General features: G+C 38.9%; 1 protein-coding gene across 1 annotated transcript; it reads right to left on the bottom strand.

The window, feature by feature from the left end:
• Positions 1-3,507: 3,507 nt before the first annotated feature.
• On the bottom strand, positions 3,508-14,443 carry LOC106088675 (arylsulfatase B). Its single transcript, XM_013254310.2, has 8 exons — positions 13,430-14,443; positions 9,959-10,118; positions 9,816-9,903; positions 9,592-9,758; positions 9,316-9,537; positions 5,868-6,180; positions 3,777-4,214; positions 3,508-3,716 (listed from the first exon to the last, which is right to left on the bottom strand). The coding sequence occupies exons 1-8, from the start codon at positions 13,628-13,630 to the stop codon at positions 3,545-3,547; spliced, it is 1,761 nt and encodes a 586-aa protein (XP_013109764.2). The 5' UTR covers positions 13,631-14,443; the 3' UTR covers positions 3,508-3,544.
• Positions 14,444-15,304: the final 861 nt, after the last annotated feature.

Here is a 15,304-nt window from a genome sequence, read left to right as displayed (position 1 = left end):
GTATAGTGTAATCTCCGTTACTTAATCCAAAGTAGCATCTGTTCGCCAGTATTATTCTTCGCTTTATCTCAAAACTGGTGTCATTCAGTTCGGTTACTGTGGTGCCTAGGTAGATAAAGTTGCTGACTATTTCAAAGTTGCGGTCCCAGGTACAGGGCGTCTCCTTGTCTGAAACCTCGTTTGGTATACTGTCTCCTTGTCTGACACCTCGTTTGGTATTGAATGGTCCAGAGAGATTTGTTCCTATTTTTACTTGGCAATGTGTATCAGCAAGTGTCATCCTGCAGAGACTTATTCCTCTGTAGTTGGCACATTCCGTCTTGTCTCCTTTCTTGTGTACGGAACATAGTATGCTGAGGTTCCAATCGTCGGGTATTCGTGCCAGATTGCGCAGACAAGCTGATGCATATGCCATATCAGCGTGTCGCATCCAGTAATAAATAGTTCAGCGGGCAACCCGTCGGCTCCTGCTGCCTTGCGGTTCTTCAGTCGGGTCACAGCTACTTGTACCTCATTTGAACTAGGAGGTAAACATTCCAAAACATGGGTTTCTGCGGTATTCTATTCGCCACCATGGTCGGACACTAACAGTTGGGTAAAATGTTTTTTCTATATCCTCAGCACGCTATCTGTTACCAGATTTCCTTCTTTGTTCCTGCAGGAAGATGTACCTGGTTCGGTTTGATGTTTAGTTCTTTGGTCGAATTTCCGCACTTCATTCTGACTCCTGTACATCTCAATTCGCTCACACTCACATCTTTCCATTTATTTTTCCTATCTGCGTAATAGACGTTTCTACAAATTGCAAGGTTGCTCTATATGCCGCATTCTTGGCTTTAGTAGCATCTCGACACTCTTGGTCGTACCATGAGTTTCTTGGGACAGGCTTCCGGTGGTTTGCCACTGCTCCGTTATATCATCGGGACAAATAGTGCTTTCATCAAGCAGTTGGGTCAGTCGAGTGGAGTATGCGCTGCCATCTGTTGTGTTGGCAGCTTTTCCATGTCCAGATCGTACATTTCTCGTCACACTAAGACGGGTACGAACCTTTGCTGCAACAAAGTAATGATCCTACTCTATATTCGCTCCACGAGTCGATCGTACATACAGGTGTGTAATATCTGTCTTGTACTTCTCCAATACATCTGCTAGCGCGAATACTGCACCTTCTCTATAGAGAGTGTGGACATTCCAGATGCAGATCCGCAAATGATGGTCCTTTTCTCGTTTGCGTGGGACGTCAACGTTAGAGGGGTCCATTATTTCTATTCCTTTGTTTTTCTGAGTGAATCTTATCGTTATCCGGGGACGGGTTACTGGCCCAGCGCCCCAACCGCATGGGTTTGGTGGGATCGCACATGTATCCCTCGTTGTCGTGAGCCGCTTGCTCCAAGATCTGACCCTAACCTGGGAACAGATGCTGATGTTGGCCATTGGTTATTTGAAGGCGCTAATAACTCGCTCTGTCATCTCCAGTATCATTGGCACTCAATATTTAATTAAGATCCTGTGCCACCTGACCCCTTACTGAGGTTCTCCTCTCGAAATCGCTAACTGCCCGTGGCCACATTTGCAGCTACTCCATATAAAAGCGAAGCTTTTCACTATCCACAAGTTGTTTACGCGCCCGGTAGCTTTCAGCTAAGGTTCCCGTGATAACGATGGACGCCACACATATCGGAGCTCAAAGTTCCAACCTGTGTGAAGCTCATGGCCCGTAGTTATTACGTGGAGGCCGTGATAACTACGGGCCTTTGACCTTAAATCTTTAATATGGGGGCTATATAAATATATTGTCCCATATGGCCCATCTTCGAACTTCGAAACTGCCTATTGTAAAACAAATGAGTAAAAACATGATAAATTTTTCCGGGGCGAACCTTATATATCCCTACCATGCATTGCATTTGTCAGGTTCTTTGCTTGGTGTCTTTTTATAGGCAAACGAAGGATGATGGATACGAATTGCTATGCTATTGGAGCTATATCTGGTTACGGACCTATTTCGGCCACACTTAGTTTGGATGTTGAAGACCATGGTAGAAGCCATAGTACAAAATTTGAGCCAACTCGGATAATAGTTGCACCATGTAGAGGCTCAAGAAGTACAGGCGGAGATCGGTTTACATGGGAGCTAGATGAAAACATAGACCGATATAACCTATTTATCATCCCAACCGACCTACACTAATAGGATGTATTTGAGCAAAATTTCAAGGGCCTAGTTTCACTCCTTCGAATGGTACGTGCTGGCAGAGACGAACAGCCCGATGGAGAGACGGACGAGTGAAAACACGGACAGACGGACATTCCTAGATCGAGCAGTTGCCGCACAGCCTTTAAGACTCTCTACTCGATACCGCAGTTTGTCCGCGAATGTTCAAAGTTTCTGCGTGTGTGGTGCTCATTAGGGAGTACTTTGGAATAATCGTTATTCGATTAATCGGTTATTCATGACCTTTCAAATAATCGATGATTTAAAAATTATAAATTTTTAATTAAACAAATATTCGGATAATTAAGGAGTTTAATTGATTAATCGTTTGGATGTTAAAAAAGCTGAAGCTCATTAAGAAGTACACTTGATTAATCGTAATTCGATTAATCAATTATTCATGACCTTTCAAATAATCAAACATTTGAAAATTATAAATTTTAAATAAACAAATATTCGAATAAATAGGAACGGTTAATCGATTGGAGGCCACCGTAGCGGAGAGGTCAGCATTCCCGCCTATGACGGTGAACGCCTGGGGTCGAATCCTGGCGAGACCATCAGAACAAAATTTTCTGCAGTGGTTTTCCCCTCCTAATGCTGGCAACATTTGTGAGGTACTATGCCATGTAAAAGTTCTCTCCAAAGAGGTGTCGCACTACGGCACTCCGTTCGGACTCGGCTATCTATAAAAAGGAGGCCCCTTATCATTGAGCTTAAACTTGAATCGGACTGCACTCATTGATATGTGAGAAGTATGCCCCTGTTCCTAAGTGGGCAAAATTTGCAATCGATTAATTGTTTGAATGTTACAGAAGCTTAAAAATGTATGGGTTGCCCAAAAAGTAATTGCGGATTTTTTAAATGAAAGTAAATGCATTTTTAATAAAACTTAGAATGAACTTTAATCAAAAATACTTTTTTACACTTTTTTTCTAAAGCAAGCTAAAAGTAACAGCTGATAACTGACAGAAGAAAGAATGCAATTACAGAGTCACAAGCTGTGAAAAAATTTGTCAACGCCGACTATATGAAAAATCCCCAATTATTTTTTGGGCAACCTAATTAGTGTAATTTTTCAGCATTTTCTTTAGTTTAGTTCCGATATAACCCGTTTCGATTAGATAGGACTTCTACAAAAAGCCTTACTTACCCAAGAACGTTGGGACACTGTTCTCCTTTCAAAATTCATCTAAGCTACAATAAATTCCAAAACTTTTATATTGAAAAATGTAAACACCTACATACGTAAATTTATCCTATCTATGTCTTACGATATTACAACTTATATATATAACTTAAGTCTAATTTAATAAAGCTATAGCTCTATCATAAATTACCAATAACATCATTTCTCTGCTCATAATCTCCAAAATTTGTCCATGTATAACCCCATTTACTGGGGAAACCATATGGATCTAAAGGTTTATTTGTGGGTGCTACAACTGTAGTATTTATGGCTTGAAGTTCATCCAATAAAGCCTTCAACAAACTTGGATATCTGATAATTAGAAAATTATTATAAAAAATTGTTGGATTTTTTTACATCTACGCCACTTACTTATGTGCCAAATTATATTTCTCACAAGGATCATCTTTGATGTTAAACAAGCATGGTGTCTCTAACGGCTTGCACACAATGCCCTCCTTTAAATAGGACATGCGTGCCGAACAATCAATATTCGATTCCATGCGCATGCGTGAAACATCAGCCAAGGGAGGCAGCATATCAATTTCAGTCAAAGAACGACCAGCAAGACTTGAACGAACGGCCTTATAGTTATAAGAACGGGGATTACGATCTCCGGCAGGACCATACCAGCCATCCCAGCCACCTTTGTAATTTGTACCAACCACCACCTTCCAATCGCTACGCGTCAAGGCTGCACTGCCCCATATGTCATCGATGTTATGCAAAATTGCTTTACGAGGCGAGACGTCATCGTTAGACAAGGAATCCCATACACTGATGCCATCCAGGTTAGCAGAAGTCAAGTTACTATGATAAATGAACAAAAGAAGTTAAAATTTTCCACAAACTCTTTTATTGCAACGATCAGGATACACTTATAGAAGTTACCGTTACTAGAGCTTAAACTATCGATGGTTTAGTTATTTTAGCGATCAGTATACAATTATAGAAGATACCGTTACTAGAGCTTGCACTATCGATAGTTAAGTTTTTGCCTCAATATCGATAGTTTTTAACACTATCGATAAAATTTTATTTTATTATTCTTTTTTTTTTTTTTTTTTTTGATAAAAATGGTTGGATTAACTATAAGCTATTCCATAATTAATAAGCCAAACGTTAGTCGATAATTCCACTTTAGAAGAATAGAAAAAGAGGATTCGATTACTGTAATATTAGGAGTTTTGTATGGGGGTACCTAGGGGAGCCGCCCCACCCTCAAAACCAGCCAAATATACATATAGACCAATCACGACAATATGGGACTCAAATGAAAGGGATTTATGAGTAGAAAACATATCCGATATCCAATTTTAAGACCAAGTGTTAGGTGACTACCCTAGGCTCCTTAATACCCCTAAATCGGACATGTATATCGACCACGACAATATAGCGCTCAAATAAAAGCTATTTGAGAGTAGAACACGAATCTGTTATCCAAATTTGGGATCAACGGTTTGGGGGCCGCCCCTCCACAAAAACAACCCCCAAATAGGGCAAATTTACCGAACATAGCAATATGGGACTCAAATGAAAGGTCTTTGGGAGTAGAACACGAATCTGATATCAAAATTAGGGAAAGTGTCTATGAGGTGTCCCCCATATATATTTTCAGGACCAAGTCACTTAGTGGCCGTCCTACTTCCCAAAAAAAAACATGAGCACAAATCTGATGTCAGCATTCGAGAACAACTGCCCAGGAGACGTCCCAACCCCATAACTTCCCCCAAATACGACGTATTTGCTCACCATGACAATTTGAAGCTCAAAGAGTGTGGAGCACGATATTGATAGTTTTTAGACCCCACCCCCCAAACCGAACATATTTGATGACTATTGCAATAAGGTTCTCAAATGAAAGGTATTTGTGAACAGAAAACAGAAATTTGATAACCAATTTTGGCGTCAAGTATTTGGGGCACGCCTCATCCCATAAACTTCCTTAAACCAAGAACAAATGGTATTTGAGAGTAGAGCACGATGCCGATAATTTTTCGGGGCTTAATGTCTGTCTCGTCGAAAATAAATATTCTATATATTGTATAGGAGGCCATCGTAGCGCAGAGGTAAGCATTTCCACCTATGACGCTGAACGCTGTCGCACTGCGGCACGCCGTTCGGACTCGGCTATAAAAAGGAGGCCCCTTATCATTGAGCTTAAACTTGAATCGGACTGCACTCATTGATAGGTGAGAAATTTGCCCCTGTTCCCTAGTGGAATTTTCATGGTCAAAATTTGTATATATTGTAACATAAGGCGCAGCGGAGCGGGCCCGGTTTAGCCAGTATTTTAATAAACGGCGATTGTAAGCGGCGATAAGATTAACCGCTTAGCTAGTTGGGGATAGCATTTTTCTCCATACAAACTAAGCGAGAAAATTCGCTTAATGGGTAAACAAAATACCCCTTATATTTCTCACCTTCTGTGAAGGCGCCCTGGAAGTTATCATACATACTCACCTCACAGCTTCATCACCTTTAATAGCCGTCAACAGTGTGGGTAACCAGTCTACAATATGCATAGTTTGATCAGCCAATCGACGAGGCTTCTTCAAGCGAGGAGACCATAGGAAACCAGCACCCCGAACACCACCCTCCCACAGGGTGTTCTTGACTCCCCTTAAGGGCCAGTTGGAGGCATGATTCAAATTAAATCCCTCTGCTGGACCACCATTGTCGGTGCTGAAGATTATAATTGAGTCGTTTAACATCTTCTGCTTTTGTAACTGCTGCACTATATGACCAACCGAATCATCCAACCTACTAACCATGGCTGTAAGAGAATAATTAATTTGAATTAAAAAGCTGTTACCCTTATGACATTTGACTTGATTTTTTCCTATTTTTTTTTTGCGATGTGATCTTTCATTAAATTGCTAATTATTTCATATTTTCCATTATGGGATATCTTCGTTGCCACAGATGTTGTGGGAGCATGAACCACATGGTCTTAAAAACACTGATTTATGACGGTAACTAATTAGACTGATTTTGCCAAAGGGTGTCTTATAATTACAAGTTGTGGAATTTTTATTAAAAAAGAGTGAGTTACAACTTTTTGTAAGTCTGAGAACTACTTTGCAGGAGAGTATTGTGGTTAAATGCCTTTGTTGGTAACACCAATAAGAAGGTACAACCATTACTTCTACTTAGATGGTAGTACACCCTAAACTATCAAAGGAAAGGCAATGTCACGTATGGCGATTACAAAACCTGAATCCTGAATACCAACTGTAGGCATATCTTGAACTGATCTTGTATACATAACATCCAGATATGTAGGGTATTCCCTAGTTGTGGTTTTGCGAGCATGCATTGTAATGCAATTTCAGTTACAACTTACATACCCTCAACCTACTTTTGCCTGTCATCACATAGAAGGGCAGATCTATTGTTCAACGACTTCATGTTGAAGAAGAAAAATATCATAAAAAGTGATGAATGTAGTTGGTTAAGACATTTTTCCCAACCTAATGCACAATTTAGGTTATGTTTAATAACCTTCAAATCCCAAACAAAAAAACAGAATAACATATGTGAAGCTAAACTGAATTTAATGAGGTTGGGTATCCTTCATGCAGTCCATTTTATTATACCCACCACTATAGGATGGGGGTATACTAACATCTTCGTCATTCTGTTTGTAACACCTCGAAATATGCATGTAAGACCCCATAAAGTAGATATATTCTTGATCGTCGTGACATTTTAAGTCGAACTAGCCATGCCCGTCCGTCTGTCTGTCGAAAGCATTCAACTTTTGAAGGAGTAAAGCTAGCCACTTGAAATTTTGCACAAATACTTTTTATTAGTGTAAGTCGGTTGGGATTGTAAAAGGGCTAAATCGGTCCATGTTTTCATATAGCTGCCATATAAACCGATCTTGGGTCTTGACGTCTTGAGCTTATAGAGGGCGCACTTCTTGTCCGATTTGACTGAAATTTTGCACATAGTGTTTTTATATCACTTCCAACAACTGATATAGATGCTATATAAACCGATCTTGGGTCTTGACTTCTTAAGCTTTTAGAAGCCGTAATTCTTATTCGAATTGGCTGTAATTTTGCACGTGGTGTTTTGGTATCACTTCCAACCTTTGTGCGAAACCTGCTTTAGGTGCCATATAAACCGATCTTGGATTTTGATTTCTTGAGCCGCTAGAGGGCGCAATTCCCATCCGATTTGGGTAAAATTTTGCATGAGGTGGTTTGATATGAGTTCCAAAAACTGTGATGAGTATGGCGCAAATCGGTACATAATCTGATATAGCTGCCATATAAACCGATCTGGGTCCCTGACTTCTTGAGCATCTAGAGAGAGCAATTTTCATCCAATTTAGCACACATTTTGTTCAACAGCTTCCCCCATGGCCCTCAACATATGTGTGCAATATGGTCGGAATCGATCTATAGCTTGATACAGCTCCCATATAAACCGGTCTCCCGATTTCGTTGCTTGAGCCCCTACAAGGCCCAATTCTTATCCGAATGGACTGAAATATTACACAATGACTTCTACAATGCTCAGCATTCAATTCATATATGGTCCGAATCGGACTATAACTTGTTGAAAGATAGTTTTAGTCAGCAGCAATACGTAGTACAGTGGAAGATAACTGGAAAAATGAGAGAGAGGAGACAATGCAATAGGACCAAGAAAAATTGGAAAATTATATGCTAGCAATTTGAGACACTAAGAAGCCGGAAAGTAGTACAAACATTTTGCCATAAGGACAAAACTTCAGACTAGTGTCTTTGTTACAGGCACACTCTCCCACAGATATGAAGATCGTAGTGTGATAATCGATACTACGATTGTGCTCAGTGTGTGGAGGAAAAAAGATATAGCGGTGACGCCATTCCCTGAAACCGGAACTGGGTGAAAACCTTCCAGCCAGAACAAAGACATTTCGTCGATTATGTGGCCCGGCTAGTGGGAGCGGAGGAGTTACAAGGCCCGATGGGTTGTAGGTGCCGATGGATTGCCAGCTAGGCCATTAATAGTCGCGGTCCCCTAATAAGTCTAATGTACCCGACTAGAAGATCGGATAGCCGATGATCTGGGAAGTTTTTCCCATGAAACCTTAGGTTCCGGTTCACGTGTTTTACTGATTCATTGACTCGTTATCGCCCAGCCTAAATGCAAATTTCCCCATGAACCTTCCGAATGAACCTTATTCCAATGAGTGTGTCCGATAAAGTCGAGTCTGCAAGGAGTGCAACAGTGCAAACAACAAAGTAGCGAGTTTTACACGACTGAATACCTCACAAATATTGCCACCATAAGTGAGGGGATTACCACAGCTGAAAATTTTTCTGATATTTTCGCCAGGGTTCGAACTCAAAGTATAATATGAAGCAATGAAAGTTATTATATCGACATATCTTTGGAGTTTCGTTGGAAACAGTTGGCAAATGGACTTCAGCAGGGTTTGTGTGATGAGGTGAAGTTGAAGACAAAACCGTGACCTAACCTATAATCAGGCTAGAAAAACGGAGAGCCGATGGCCTGGGAAGTTTTGCCCATGATACCTTGGGTTCCTGTCTTTAACGACAAACCTTTTTGTTGTTTGTATATAAAAATAAGCTACTTGTGTTCCTGATTCATTGACTCATCATCGCCCAGCCCAAATGGCTAAATTTACAAATGCAAATTTGCCCATGGACTTTCCACCAAGTAACAGTGTGGATAATTTTCTTATTCCAGTGGTTGGTACCCGATTGAGATTCATGCTCCATTAAAAAGGACCACCTTTCCGCTGATGATGATTTGGCGAAAGAAATGTGTGAGAAAAAGAAAAAAAAAGATAGTGGTCCAGGCCGTTAATTCATTCGAATGTGAAACCATAGATTCTGTCTTAAGCCACCTATGTAAATAGATAGTTTACCGTATCCAACCACAAACTTACCTGCATACTTACGACGACCAAAATTTTGTATATTTTGCAATTTAGAAACGTCCATATCGGGAGCACGCAATGGATCATAAGGATTACCCGAATGAACTGCAGCATGAGAAACATATAGAAATAATGGTGTTGTAGAGTTATGACTAGAAATAACTCGCAAAGATTCTTCGGTGACTAGATCAGTGGTATATTGACCATGCCTATGATAGCCCACATTCATGCCTATAAATATATGATTAAAAATCAACTTAAAGATCAAAAAGTTCATCACATCACCATCTCTTATATCTAAACCCCATTGGCCACTCTCCATGGCAGTGTGATCGAAGTAATCATGATGTCCAGTCCAATAGCCAACATGGGAAGAGAATCCACGATACAGCGGCGTGTACACACGTTTATAGTGACCCAAATGCCATTTACCAGCAATGTGGGAGGAATAACTGGAGGATATGAAGAAAATGAACAACTATACAGAGTAAACTATTTCATAAATTTACCCCAACTCGTTAAAATACTGAGGCATTAGTTTTTCATTTAAAGGCAAACCTCGTGGTTCTGCTCCATAGAGCACCGTGTGTTGCATTCCTAGAAGATATATAATCTTAATCTTTGGTAATCTTACAATTCAATGTATAATGACCTGTATGTATGGGATATTTGCCTGTCATCAATGCTGATCTTGAAGGTGTGCATATAGGATTGACATAATATCGATTCAATATAATTCCCGAAAACGCCAACGCATCGATATTTGGGGTAGGAATTTCGGAAGAACCACGAAAGCCAATATCGTTAAATCCCTACAAATGAAAACAAAAGCAAGTAGAAACGAAATGAAAAAATGAAAAAAGCAAGTAGAAACGAAAAATCCTATTTTCAAACTGTCTATAAAATAAGACACAAAGTTAAGAATCTATTAAACTGTCATTTGAGATAAAAACTCCTTAATATCAAGTTAAAAAATCTTTCACCAAAGGAAATTTACATTTGTAGTTGTAAAATTGGGCATTAAATTCAACTATTTGTCTTTGATTAGTAACTTTAATGTTAGTTGCTTAAGAAGTAACTTCGGAAGATCTCTTAATTTGGAAACTATACCAAGTTATAGACCGATTTAAACCACATTGACACAGACGTTGGAACTCACAGAACGCCACATCTTTGTGTAAATCGATAAAATGGGTGCTATATCGAGACATGGACCTGCTCTCCTGACTTCTCTAATTACACACAAAACAAAAAATGTTTGGTTTTCAATTAAAATGTTAACTGATTCAATCATCTTTAAATAAAATATGATTTTCTTTCAATTACCGCCCTGATTGAAATTTTTGCCCTTTTTCATTAAAAAATTGATTGATTGAATTAATTTATTAATTGAATTTGAAAGTTTTTCAATCACAGTCGTAATTAAAAATTTTGTAATTTTCAATTTAAAAAGGTTAATTGATTCAATAATTTCTTAATCGAATCTTACAATTTTTTTTAATATGGTGCTTAAGTAAGCTCAAATATATAGAGGAAAGGTGATTTCAAAACCCCTTACGTCCCACATTTCAACAAATCTATAGCAATGCTATGGCAACCGGTTCTATGTGTTGGATTAACCCGATGGAGTTCTTCATCGGCCAAGGGCTCCCGACTAAACAAACTGCTACGATAACAACAACAAATCTATAGGGTACCCCTACCCGACATCCGATTTTTTTTTTGGAAAACCACCGCAGGGGAGTCTTTTTATACGGGTTCCCACGGACCTTTGCCCAAACAACGCACCTCAAGTTCATGTTCCGGGAGGTAAGCATCTGTGTACTAAATATAGAAATAAATTGCAATTTTCAAAAACTTTCAATAATTATACCCACCATCATAGGATGGGGGTATACTAATCTAGTCATTCCGTTTGTAACACCACGAAATATTTATCTAGGACCTCATAAAGTATATATATTCTTGATCGTCTCGACATCCTGAGCCGATCTAGCAATGTCCGTCCGTCCTTCTGTCGAAATCACGATAATGGTCGAACGCGTTAAGCTAGTCGCTTGGAATTTTGCACAGAAACTTAGTATTGATGTAGATAGTTAGGGATTGCAAATGGGCCATATCGGTTCAGATTTAGATATAGCTCCCATATAAACCGACCTGAAATTTTGCCCATAGTGTTCTCTTGGGACTTCCAACAACTGTGCTAAGTACTGTCCAAATCGGTCAAGAACCTGATATAGCTCCCATATAAACCGATCTCCCGATTTGACTTCTTGATCACCTGGAAGCCTTAATTTTCATCCGATTTGGTTGCACATAGTTTTCTGTTACAATTCTTGATCGTCTTGACATTCTGAGTCGATTTAGCCATGTCCGTCTGTCTGTCGAAAGCACGCTAACTACAATAGTTGTTTGAAATTTTGCATAAATGCTTCTTGTCAGTGCAGGTCAGTTGGGATTGTAAATGGACCAAATCGGTCCTTGTTTTGGTATAGCTGCCATATAAACCGATATGGGATCTTTTCTTCTTGAGCCTCTACAGGGAGCATTTCTTATCCGATTTGGTTGAAATTTTGCACCAAGTGTTTTATTTTAACTTCCAACAACTCTGACAGGTATTATTGAAATCGGTTCATAATCTTATATAGCTCCCATATAAACCGATCTCTGATCTTGACTTCTTGAGCCGCTACAGGACGCAATTATTGCATGAAGTGTTTTGGTTTGACCATCAACGGCTGTGCCAAGTATGGCTCATATCGTTTCATACCCTGATATAGCTCCCATATAATCCGATTTCGGATTTCGGACTTCGTGATCTATAGAGGGCGCTATTATTATTCCATTTGGCCGACATTTTTCATGAAGTGTTTTGGTTTGACCACCAACGGCTGTGCCAAGTATAGCTCATATTGGTCCGTAATCTGATATGGCCCCTATATAAACCGATTTAGCCAATTAGTAACCGATTTGGCTGAAATGCACAACGACTTCTTCTATGACTTTTAACATACGTGTTGAACATGGCCTGAATCGGTCCATAACCTGATATAGCTTCCATATAATCAGATCACTCAATTTCATTTCTTAAGACACTATGGGGTGCATTTCTTATTCGATTTGACTGAAATTTTCCACAATGAATTCCTCTTTGGTCTCCAACAGCCAAACCAAGTATGACCCCAATCGGTTAATAACTTGGTATGGCTGAAATAGTATAGCAACTCTTATGCATTGCCCTTTGCATACAGATAGATATCGGCCAAAGAACTTGACAAATGCGATCCATTTTTAATTCGATCAATTAAAAAATTAATTGAAAATTTCAAAAATTTTAATGATTTTTTTTAATTGAATATGCAATTTCTTCAACTGAAAAACTTTTCAATTATTTTTTCAAAACGGTGATTGGTATTATCATTCTTGTGATTGAAGCAATTTCAATTAAAAAATTAATTAACAGATTTTTATTTTTGTATGTGTACAATCGCAATTACGCAAAATTTCCAGCGGCTTGCTTTACTTGTTCGAAAGTTTTCGTCTTTTCAGCATACAGATGGACGTATGGACCATGACATAATTACCAGGTAGTGTACCGTAAATAGCTGAGTACAATTTTTTCTCGCAAAGTGTCAACGAGTTGTGGTTGGTTGTGTGTATTATAGTTAAGAATCATTACACACAAACAACGAAAAATGGCGCGAAATAGTAACATACTCAAATCAGAGTTGCACTTATCACTGATTTTGACAGATAGTGCACTTAATATTTTGTTGTTGGGCAACTGCCACTAAATGAATATATCTTGGTACGGACCTCACCCATTCAAAAATTTTAATATATTTGTTTTATTTCTCATGAATCTCCTAAAGGGTGTCTCTCCCCCCGAAGTGTTTGACCATAAGAACGAATATCACTGAAATGAAAGGTTTTTTATTCATTACAGAAAAGACATTCCCACACTCACGTCCCCTCTTCTCACCATCACTATTTGATATTATATGATACCGACATCAAACAGTCCCGCAACTAGCAGAGTACGAATCTTATCTCAACCACCCCTTCCTATGGGCGGTTGAGATAAGACTCCAAGCCCACAAACCGCACACATCTTTATACTTACCAAATCATCTGCTAATATGAAAATGATATGGGGTTTCTTTGCGGTTTCCTCGTCATTCGCCTTGGCTTTACTATCGCAAAACTGTGCACTCTGCTGATTTGTATCACAAACTTTCTCACGTTGCTCCAAATCGGCTTTGACACCACGAACCGTGAGAATCAAAACAATCAGAAATTGTAAATTTTTTAACAAAAACGACATTTCTTTGTATTGACATTCAATTTTGTAAAAAAAAAAGTGCAAACAACAAACTCAACAACACACCAATCTCGCACACACAATATTCAAATCGAGAATAATTAAAAAATTTGCAAAGAAACACAATCTCAATTGTTTGTATCCCCCAAATCGACTATCATAAAAACAAAACAATAACACGGCCGGCACTGAGGATGCATTAGGCATGGGCAGGTGGCAAGTTTCCAATTACGAGTGCGATTGCTATTTTTTTTTTATTGTTGTTGTTAGCTCCAATGCTTTGATGCAATTTGCAACGGCATTCAGCAGTAAACATGAATGGAGCGCGGGCGATGTTGCATTCAATACATTTCGTCGAATGTGAATGGAAGAGTAGGTCGTAAATAAAATACGCGCGCCTTCAATAAACCATAAAAAGAATGTTATGCCGCTAGCAGCGGCGTCTGTTTAATTAAATCTTTTGCAAAGCACACAAACACTTAAACATTTTGGAGGAATTTTGAAAAGTACCGTTTAGTAATGCTAGTATTTTGTTTGTTTGTTTTTGTCTTTAACAGGAAATCAAATATTGTTATTGTTTTTCAATGTAGTAACGATTGTAAACAAAATTTATACATAATTTGACTTTGTTGCTTCTTTATTTTTTGTTTAGCCAGCATATTTTGTATTCGTATGTCAGTGTGTGTGTGTATGCGTGTGTGTATTTAAGTGCGTTTTCTTGATCAATGATTGTATTCACTTAGCACTTTTAAATTTACTTTTTTTTAAATACAACGACTAACGTCCACATTCAATAACTTCAACTATTCAATTCAACTGCCGGTAAATGAATGGCCATAGCATAGCAGTGACACGCTCAAGCAAGAGAAATGCGAAAGCCCGTCTACAAAATTGTTACTCAGCCCCTTGTTTTTTAACCTCTCGCTCTCTCCGGCTGTCTGCTCTTATGATATGGCAAACTCAAACACGAAAAGTTTCTTAGTTCCTTACTAAATATGAATTGAGTAGCGTATAGTTTTGTTCTTCTCGTATATAATGATCTTGAGGCTATATTCGGTGGGTTAGATTAAGGCTTTAGATTGGGGGTATGGGAAAAGAAAACATAATTTTTAGTTTTTATACCCACCACCGAAGGATGGGGGTATATTCATTTTGTCATTCTGTTTGCAACACATCGAAATATCCATTTCCGACCTATAGGGTCGATGATATCATATAGTATATATTCTTGTTCAGCGTAAAAATCTAAAACGATCTAGCCATGTCCGTCCGTCTGTCCATCCGTCTGTCCATCCGTCTGTATTTTGAAATCACTCTACAGTCTTTAAAAATAGAGACATTGAGCTGAAACTTTGCACAGATTCTTTTTTTGTTCACAAGCAGGTTAAGTACGAAGATTGGCTATATCGGACTATATCTTGATATAGCCCCCATATAGACCGATCCGCCGATTTAGGGTCTTAGGACCATAAAAGCGACATTTATTTTCCGATTTTGCTGAAATTTGGCAGGTCCCTCGATATCCTTCTCCAATTTGGCTCAGATCGGTCCAGATTTGGATATAGCTGCCATATGGACCGATCTCTCGATTTGAGGTTTTGGGTCCATAAAAGGCGCATTTATTGCCCGATGTCGCCGAAATTTGGGACAGTGAGTTGTGTTAAGCCCTTCGCTACT

The sequence above is a fragment of the Stomoxys calcitrans genome, chromosome 5 (genome assembly GCF_963082655.1).
Source record: "Stomoxys calcitrans chromosome 5, idStoCalc2.1, whole genome shotgun sequence".
In the NCBI taxonomy this organism is placed as follows: Eukaryota; Metazoa; Arthropoda; class Insecta; order Diptera; family Muscidae; genus Stomoxys; species Stomoxys calcitrans.
This window is presented reverse-complemented; position numbering and strand designations above follow the sequence as displayed.

Bases quoted from the DNA above. Each gene is read 5' to 3' on its own strand.
- LOC106088675 (XM_013254310.2), bottom strand. From the start codon at position 13,630: ATGTCGTTTTTGTTAAAAAATTTACAATTTCTGATTGTTTTGATTCTC. The intron at 9,904-9,958 runs GTCATTATACAT...TATATCTTCTAG, and splicing joins CAAATATCCCATACATACAG to GAATGCAACACACGGTGCTC. The intron at 9,759-9,815 runs GTAAATTTATGA...CATATCCTCCAG, and splicing joins CAGTATTTTAACGAGTTGGG to TTATTCCTCCCACATTGCTG.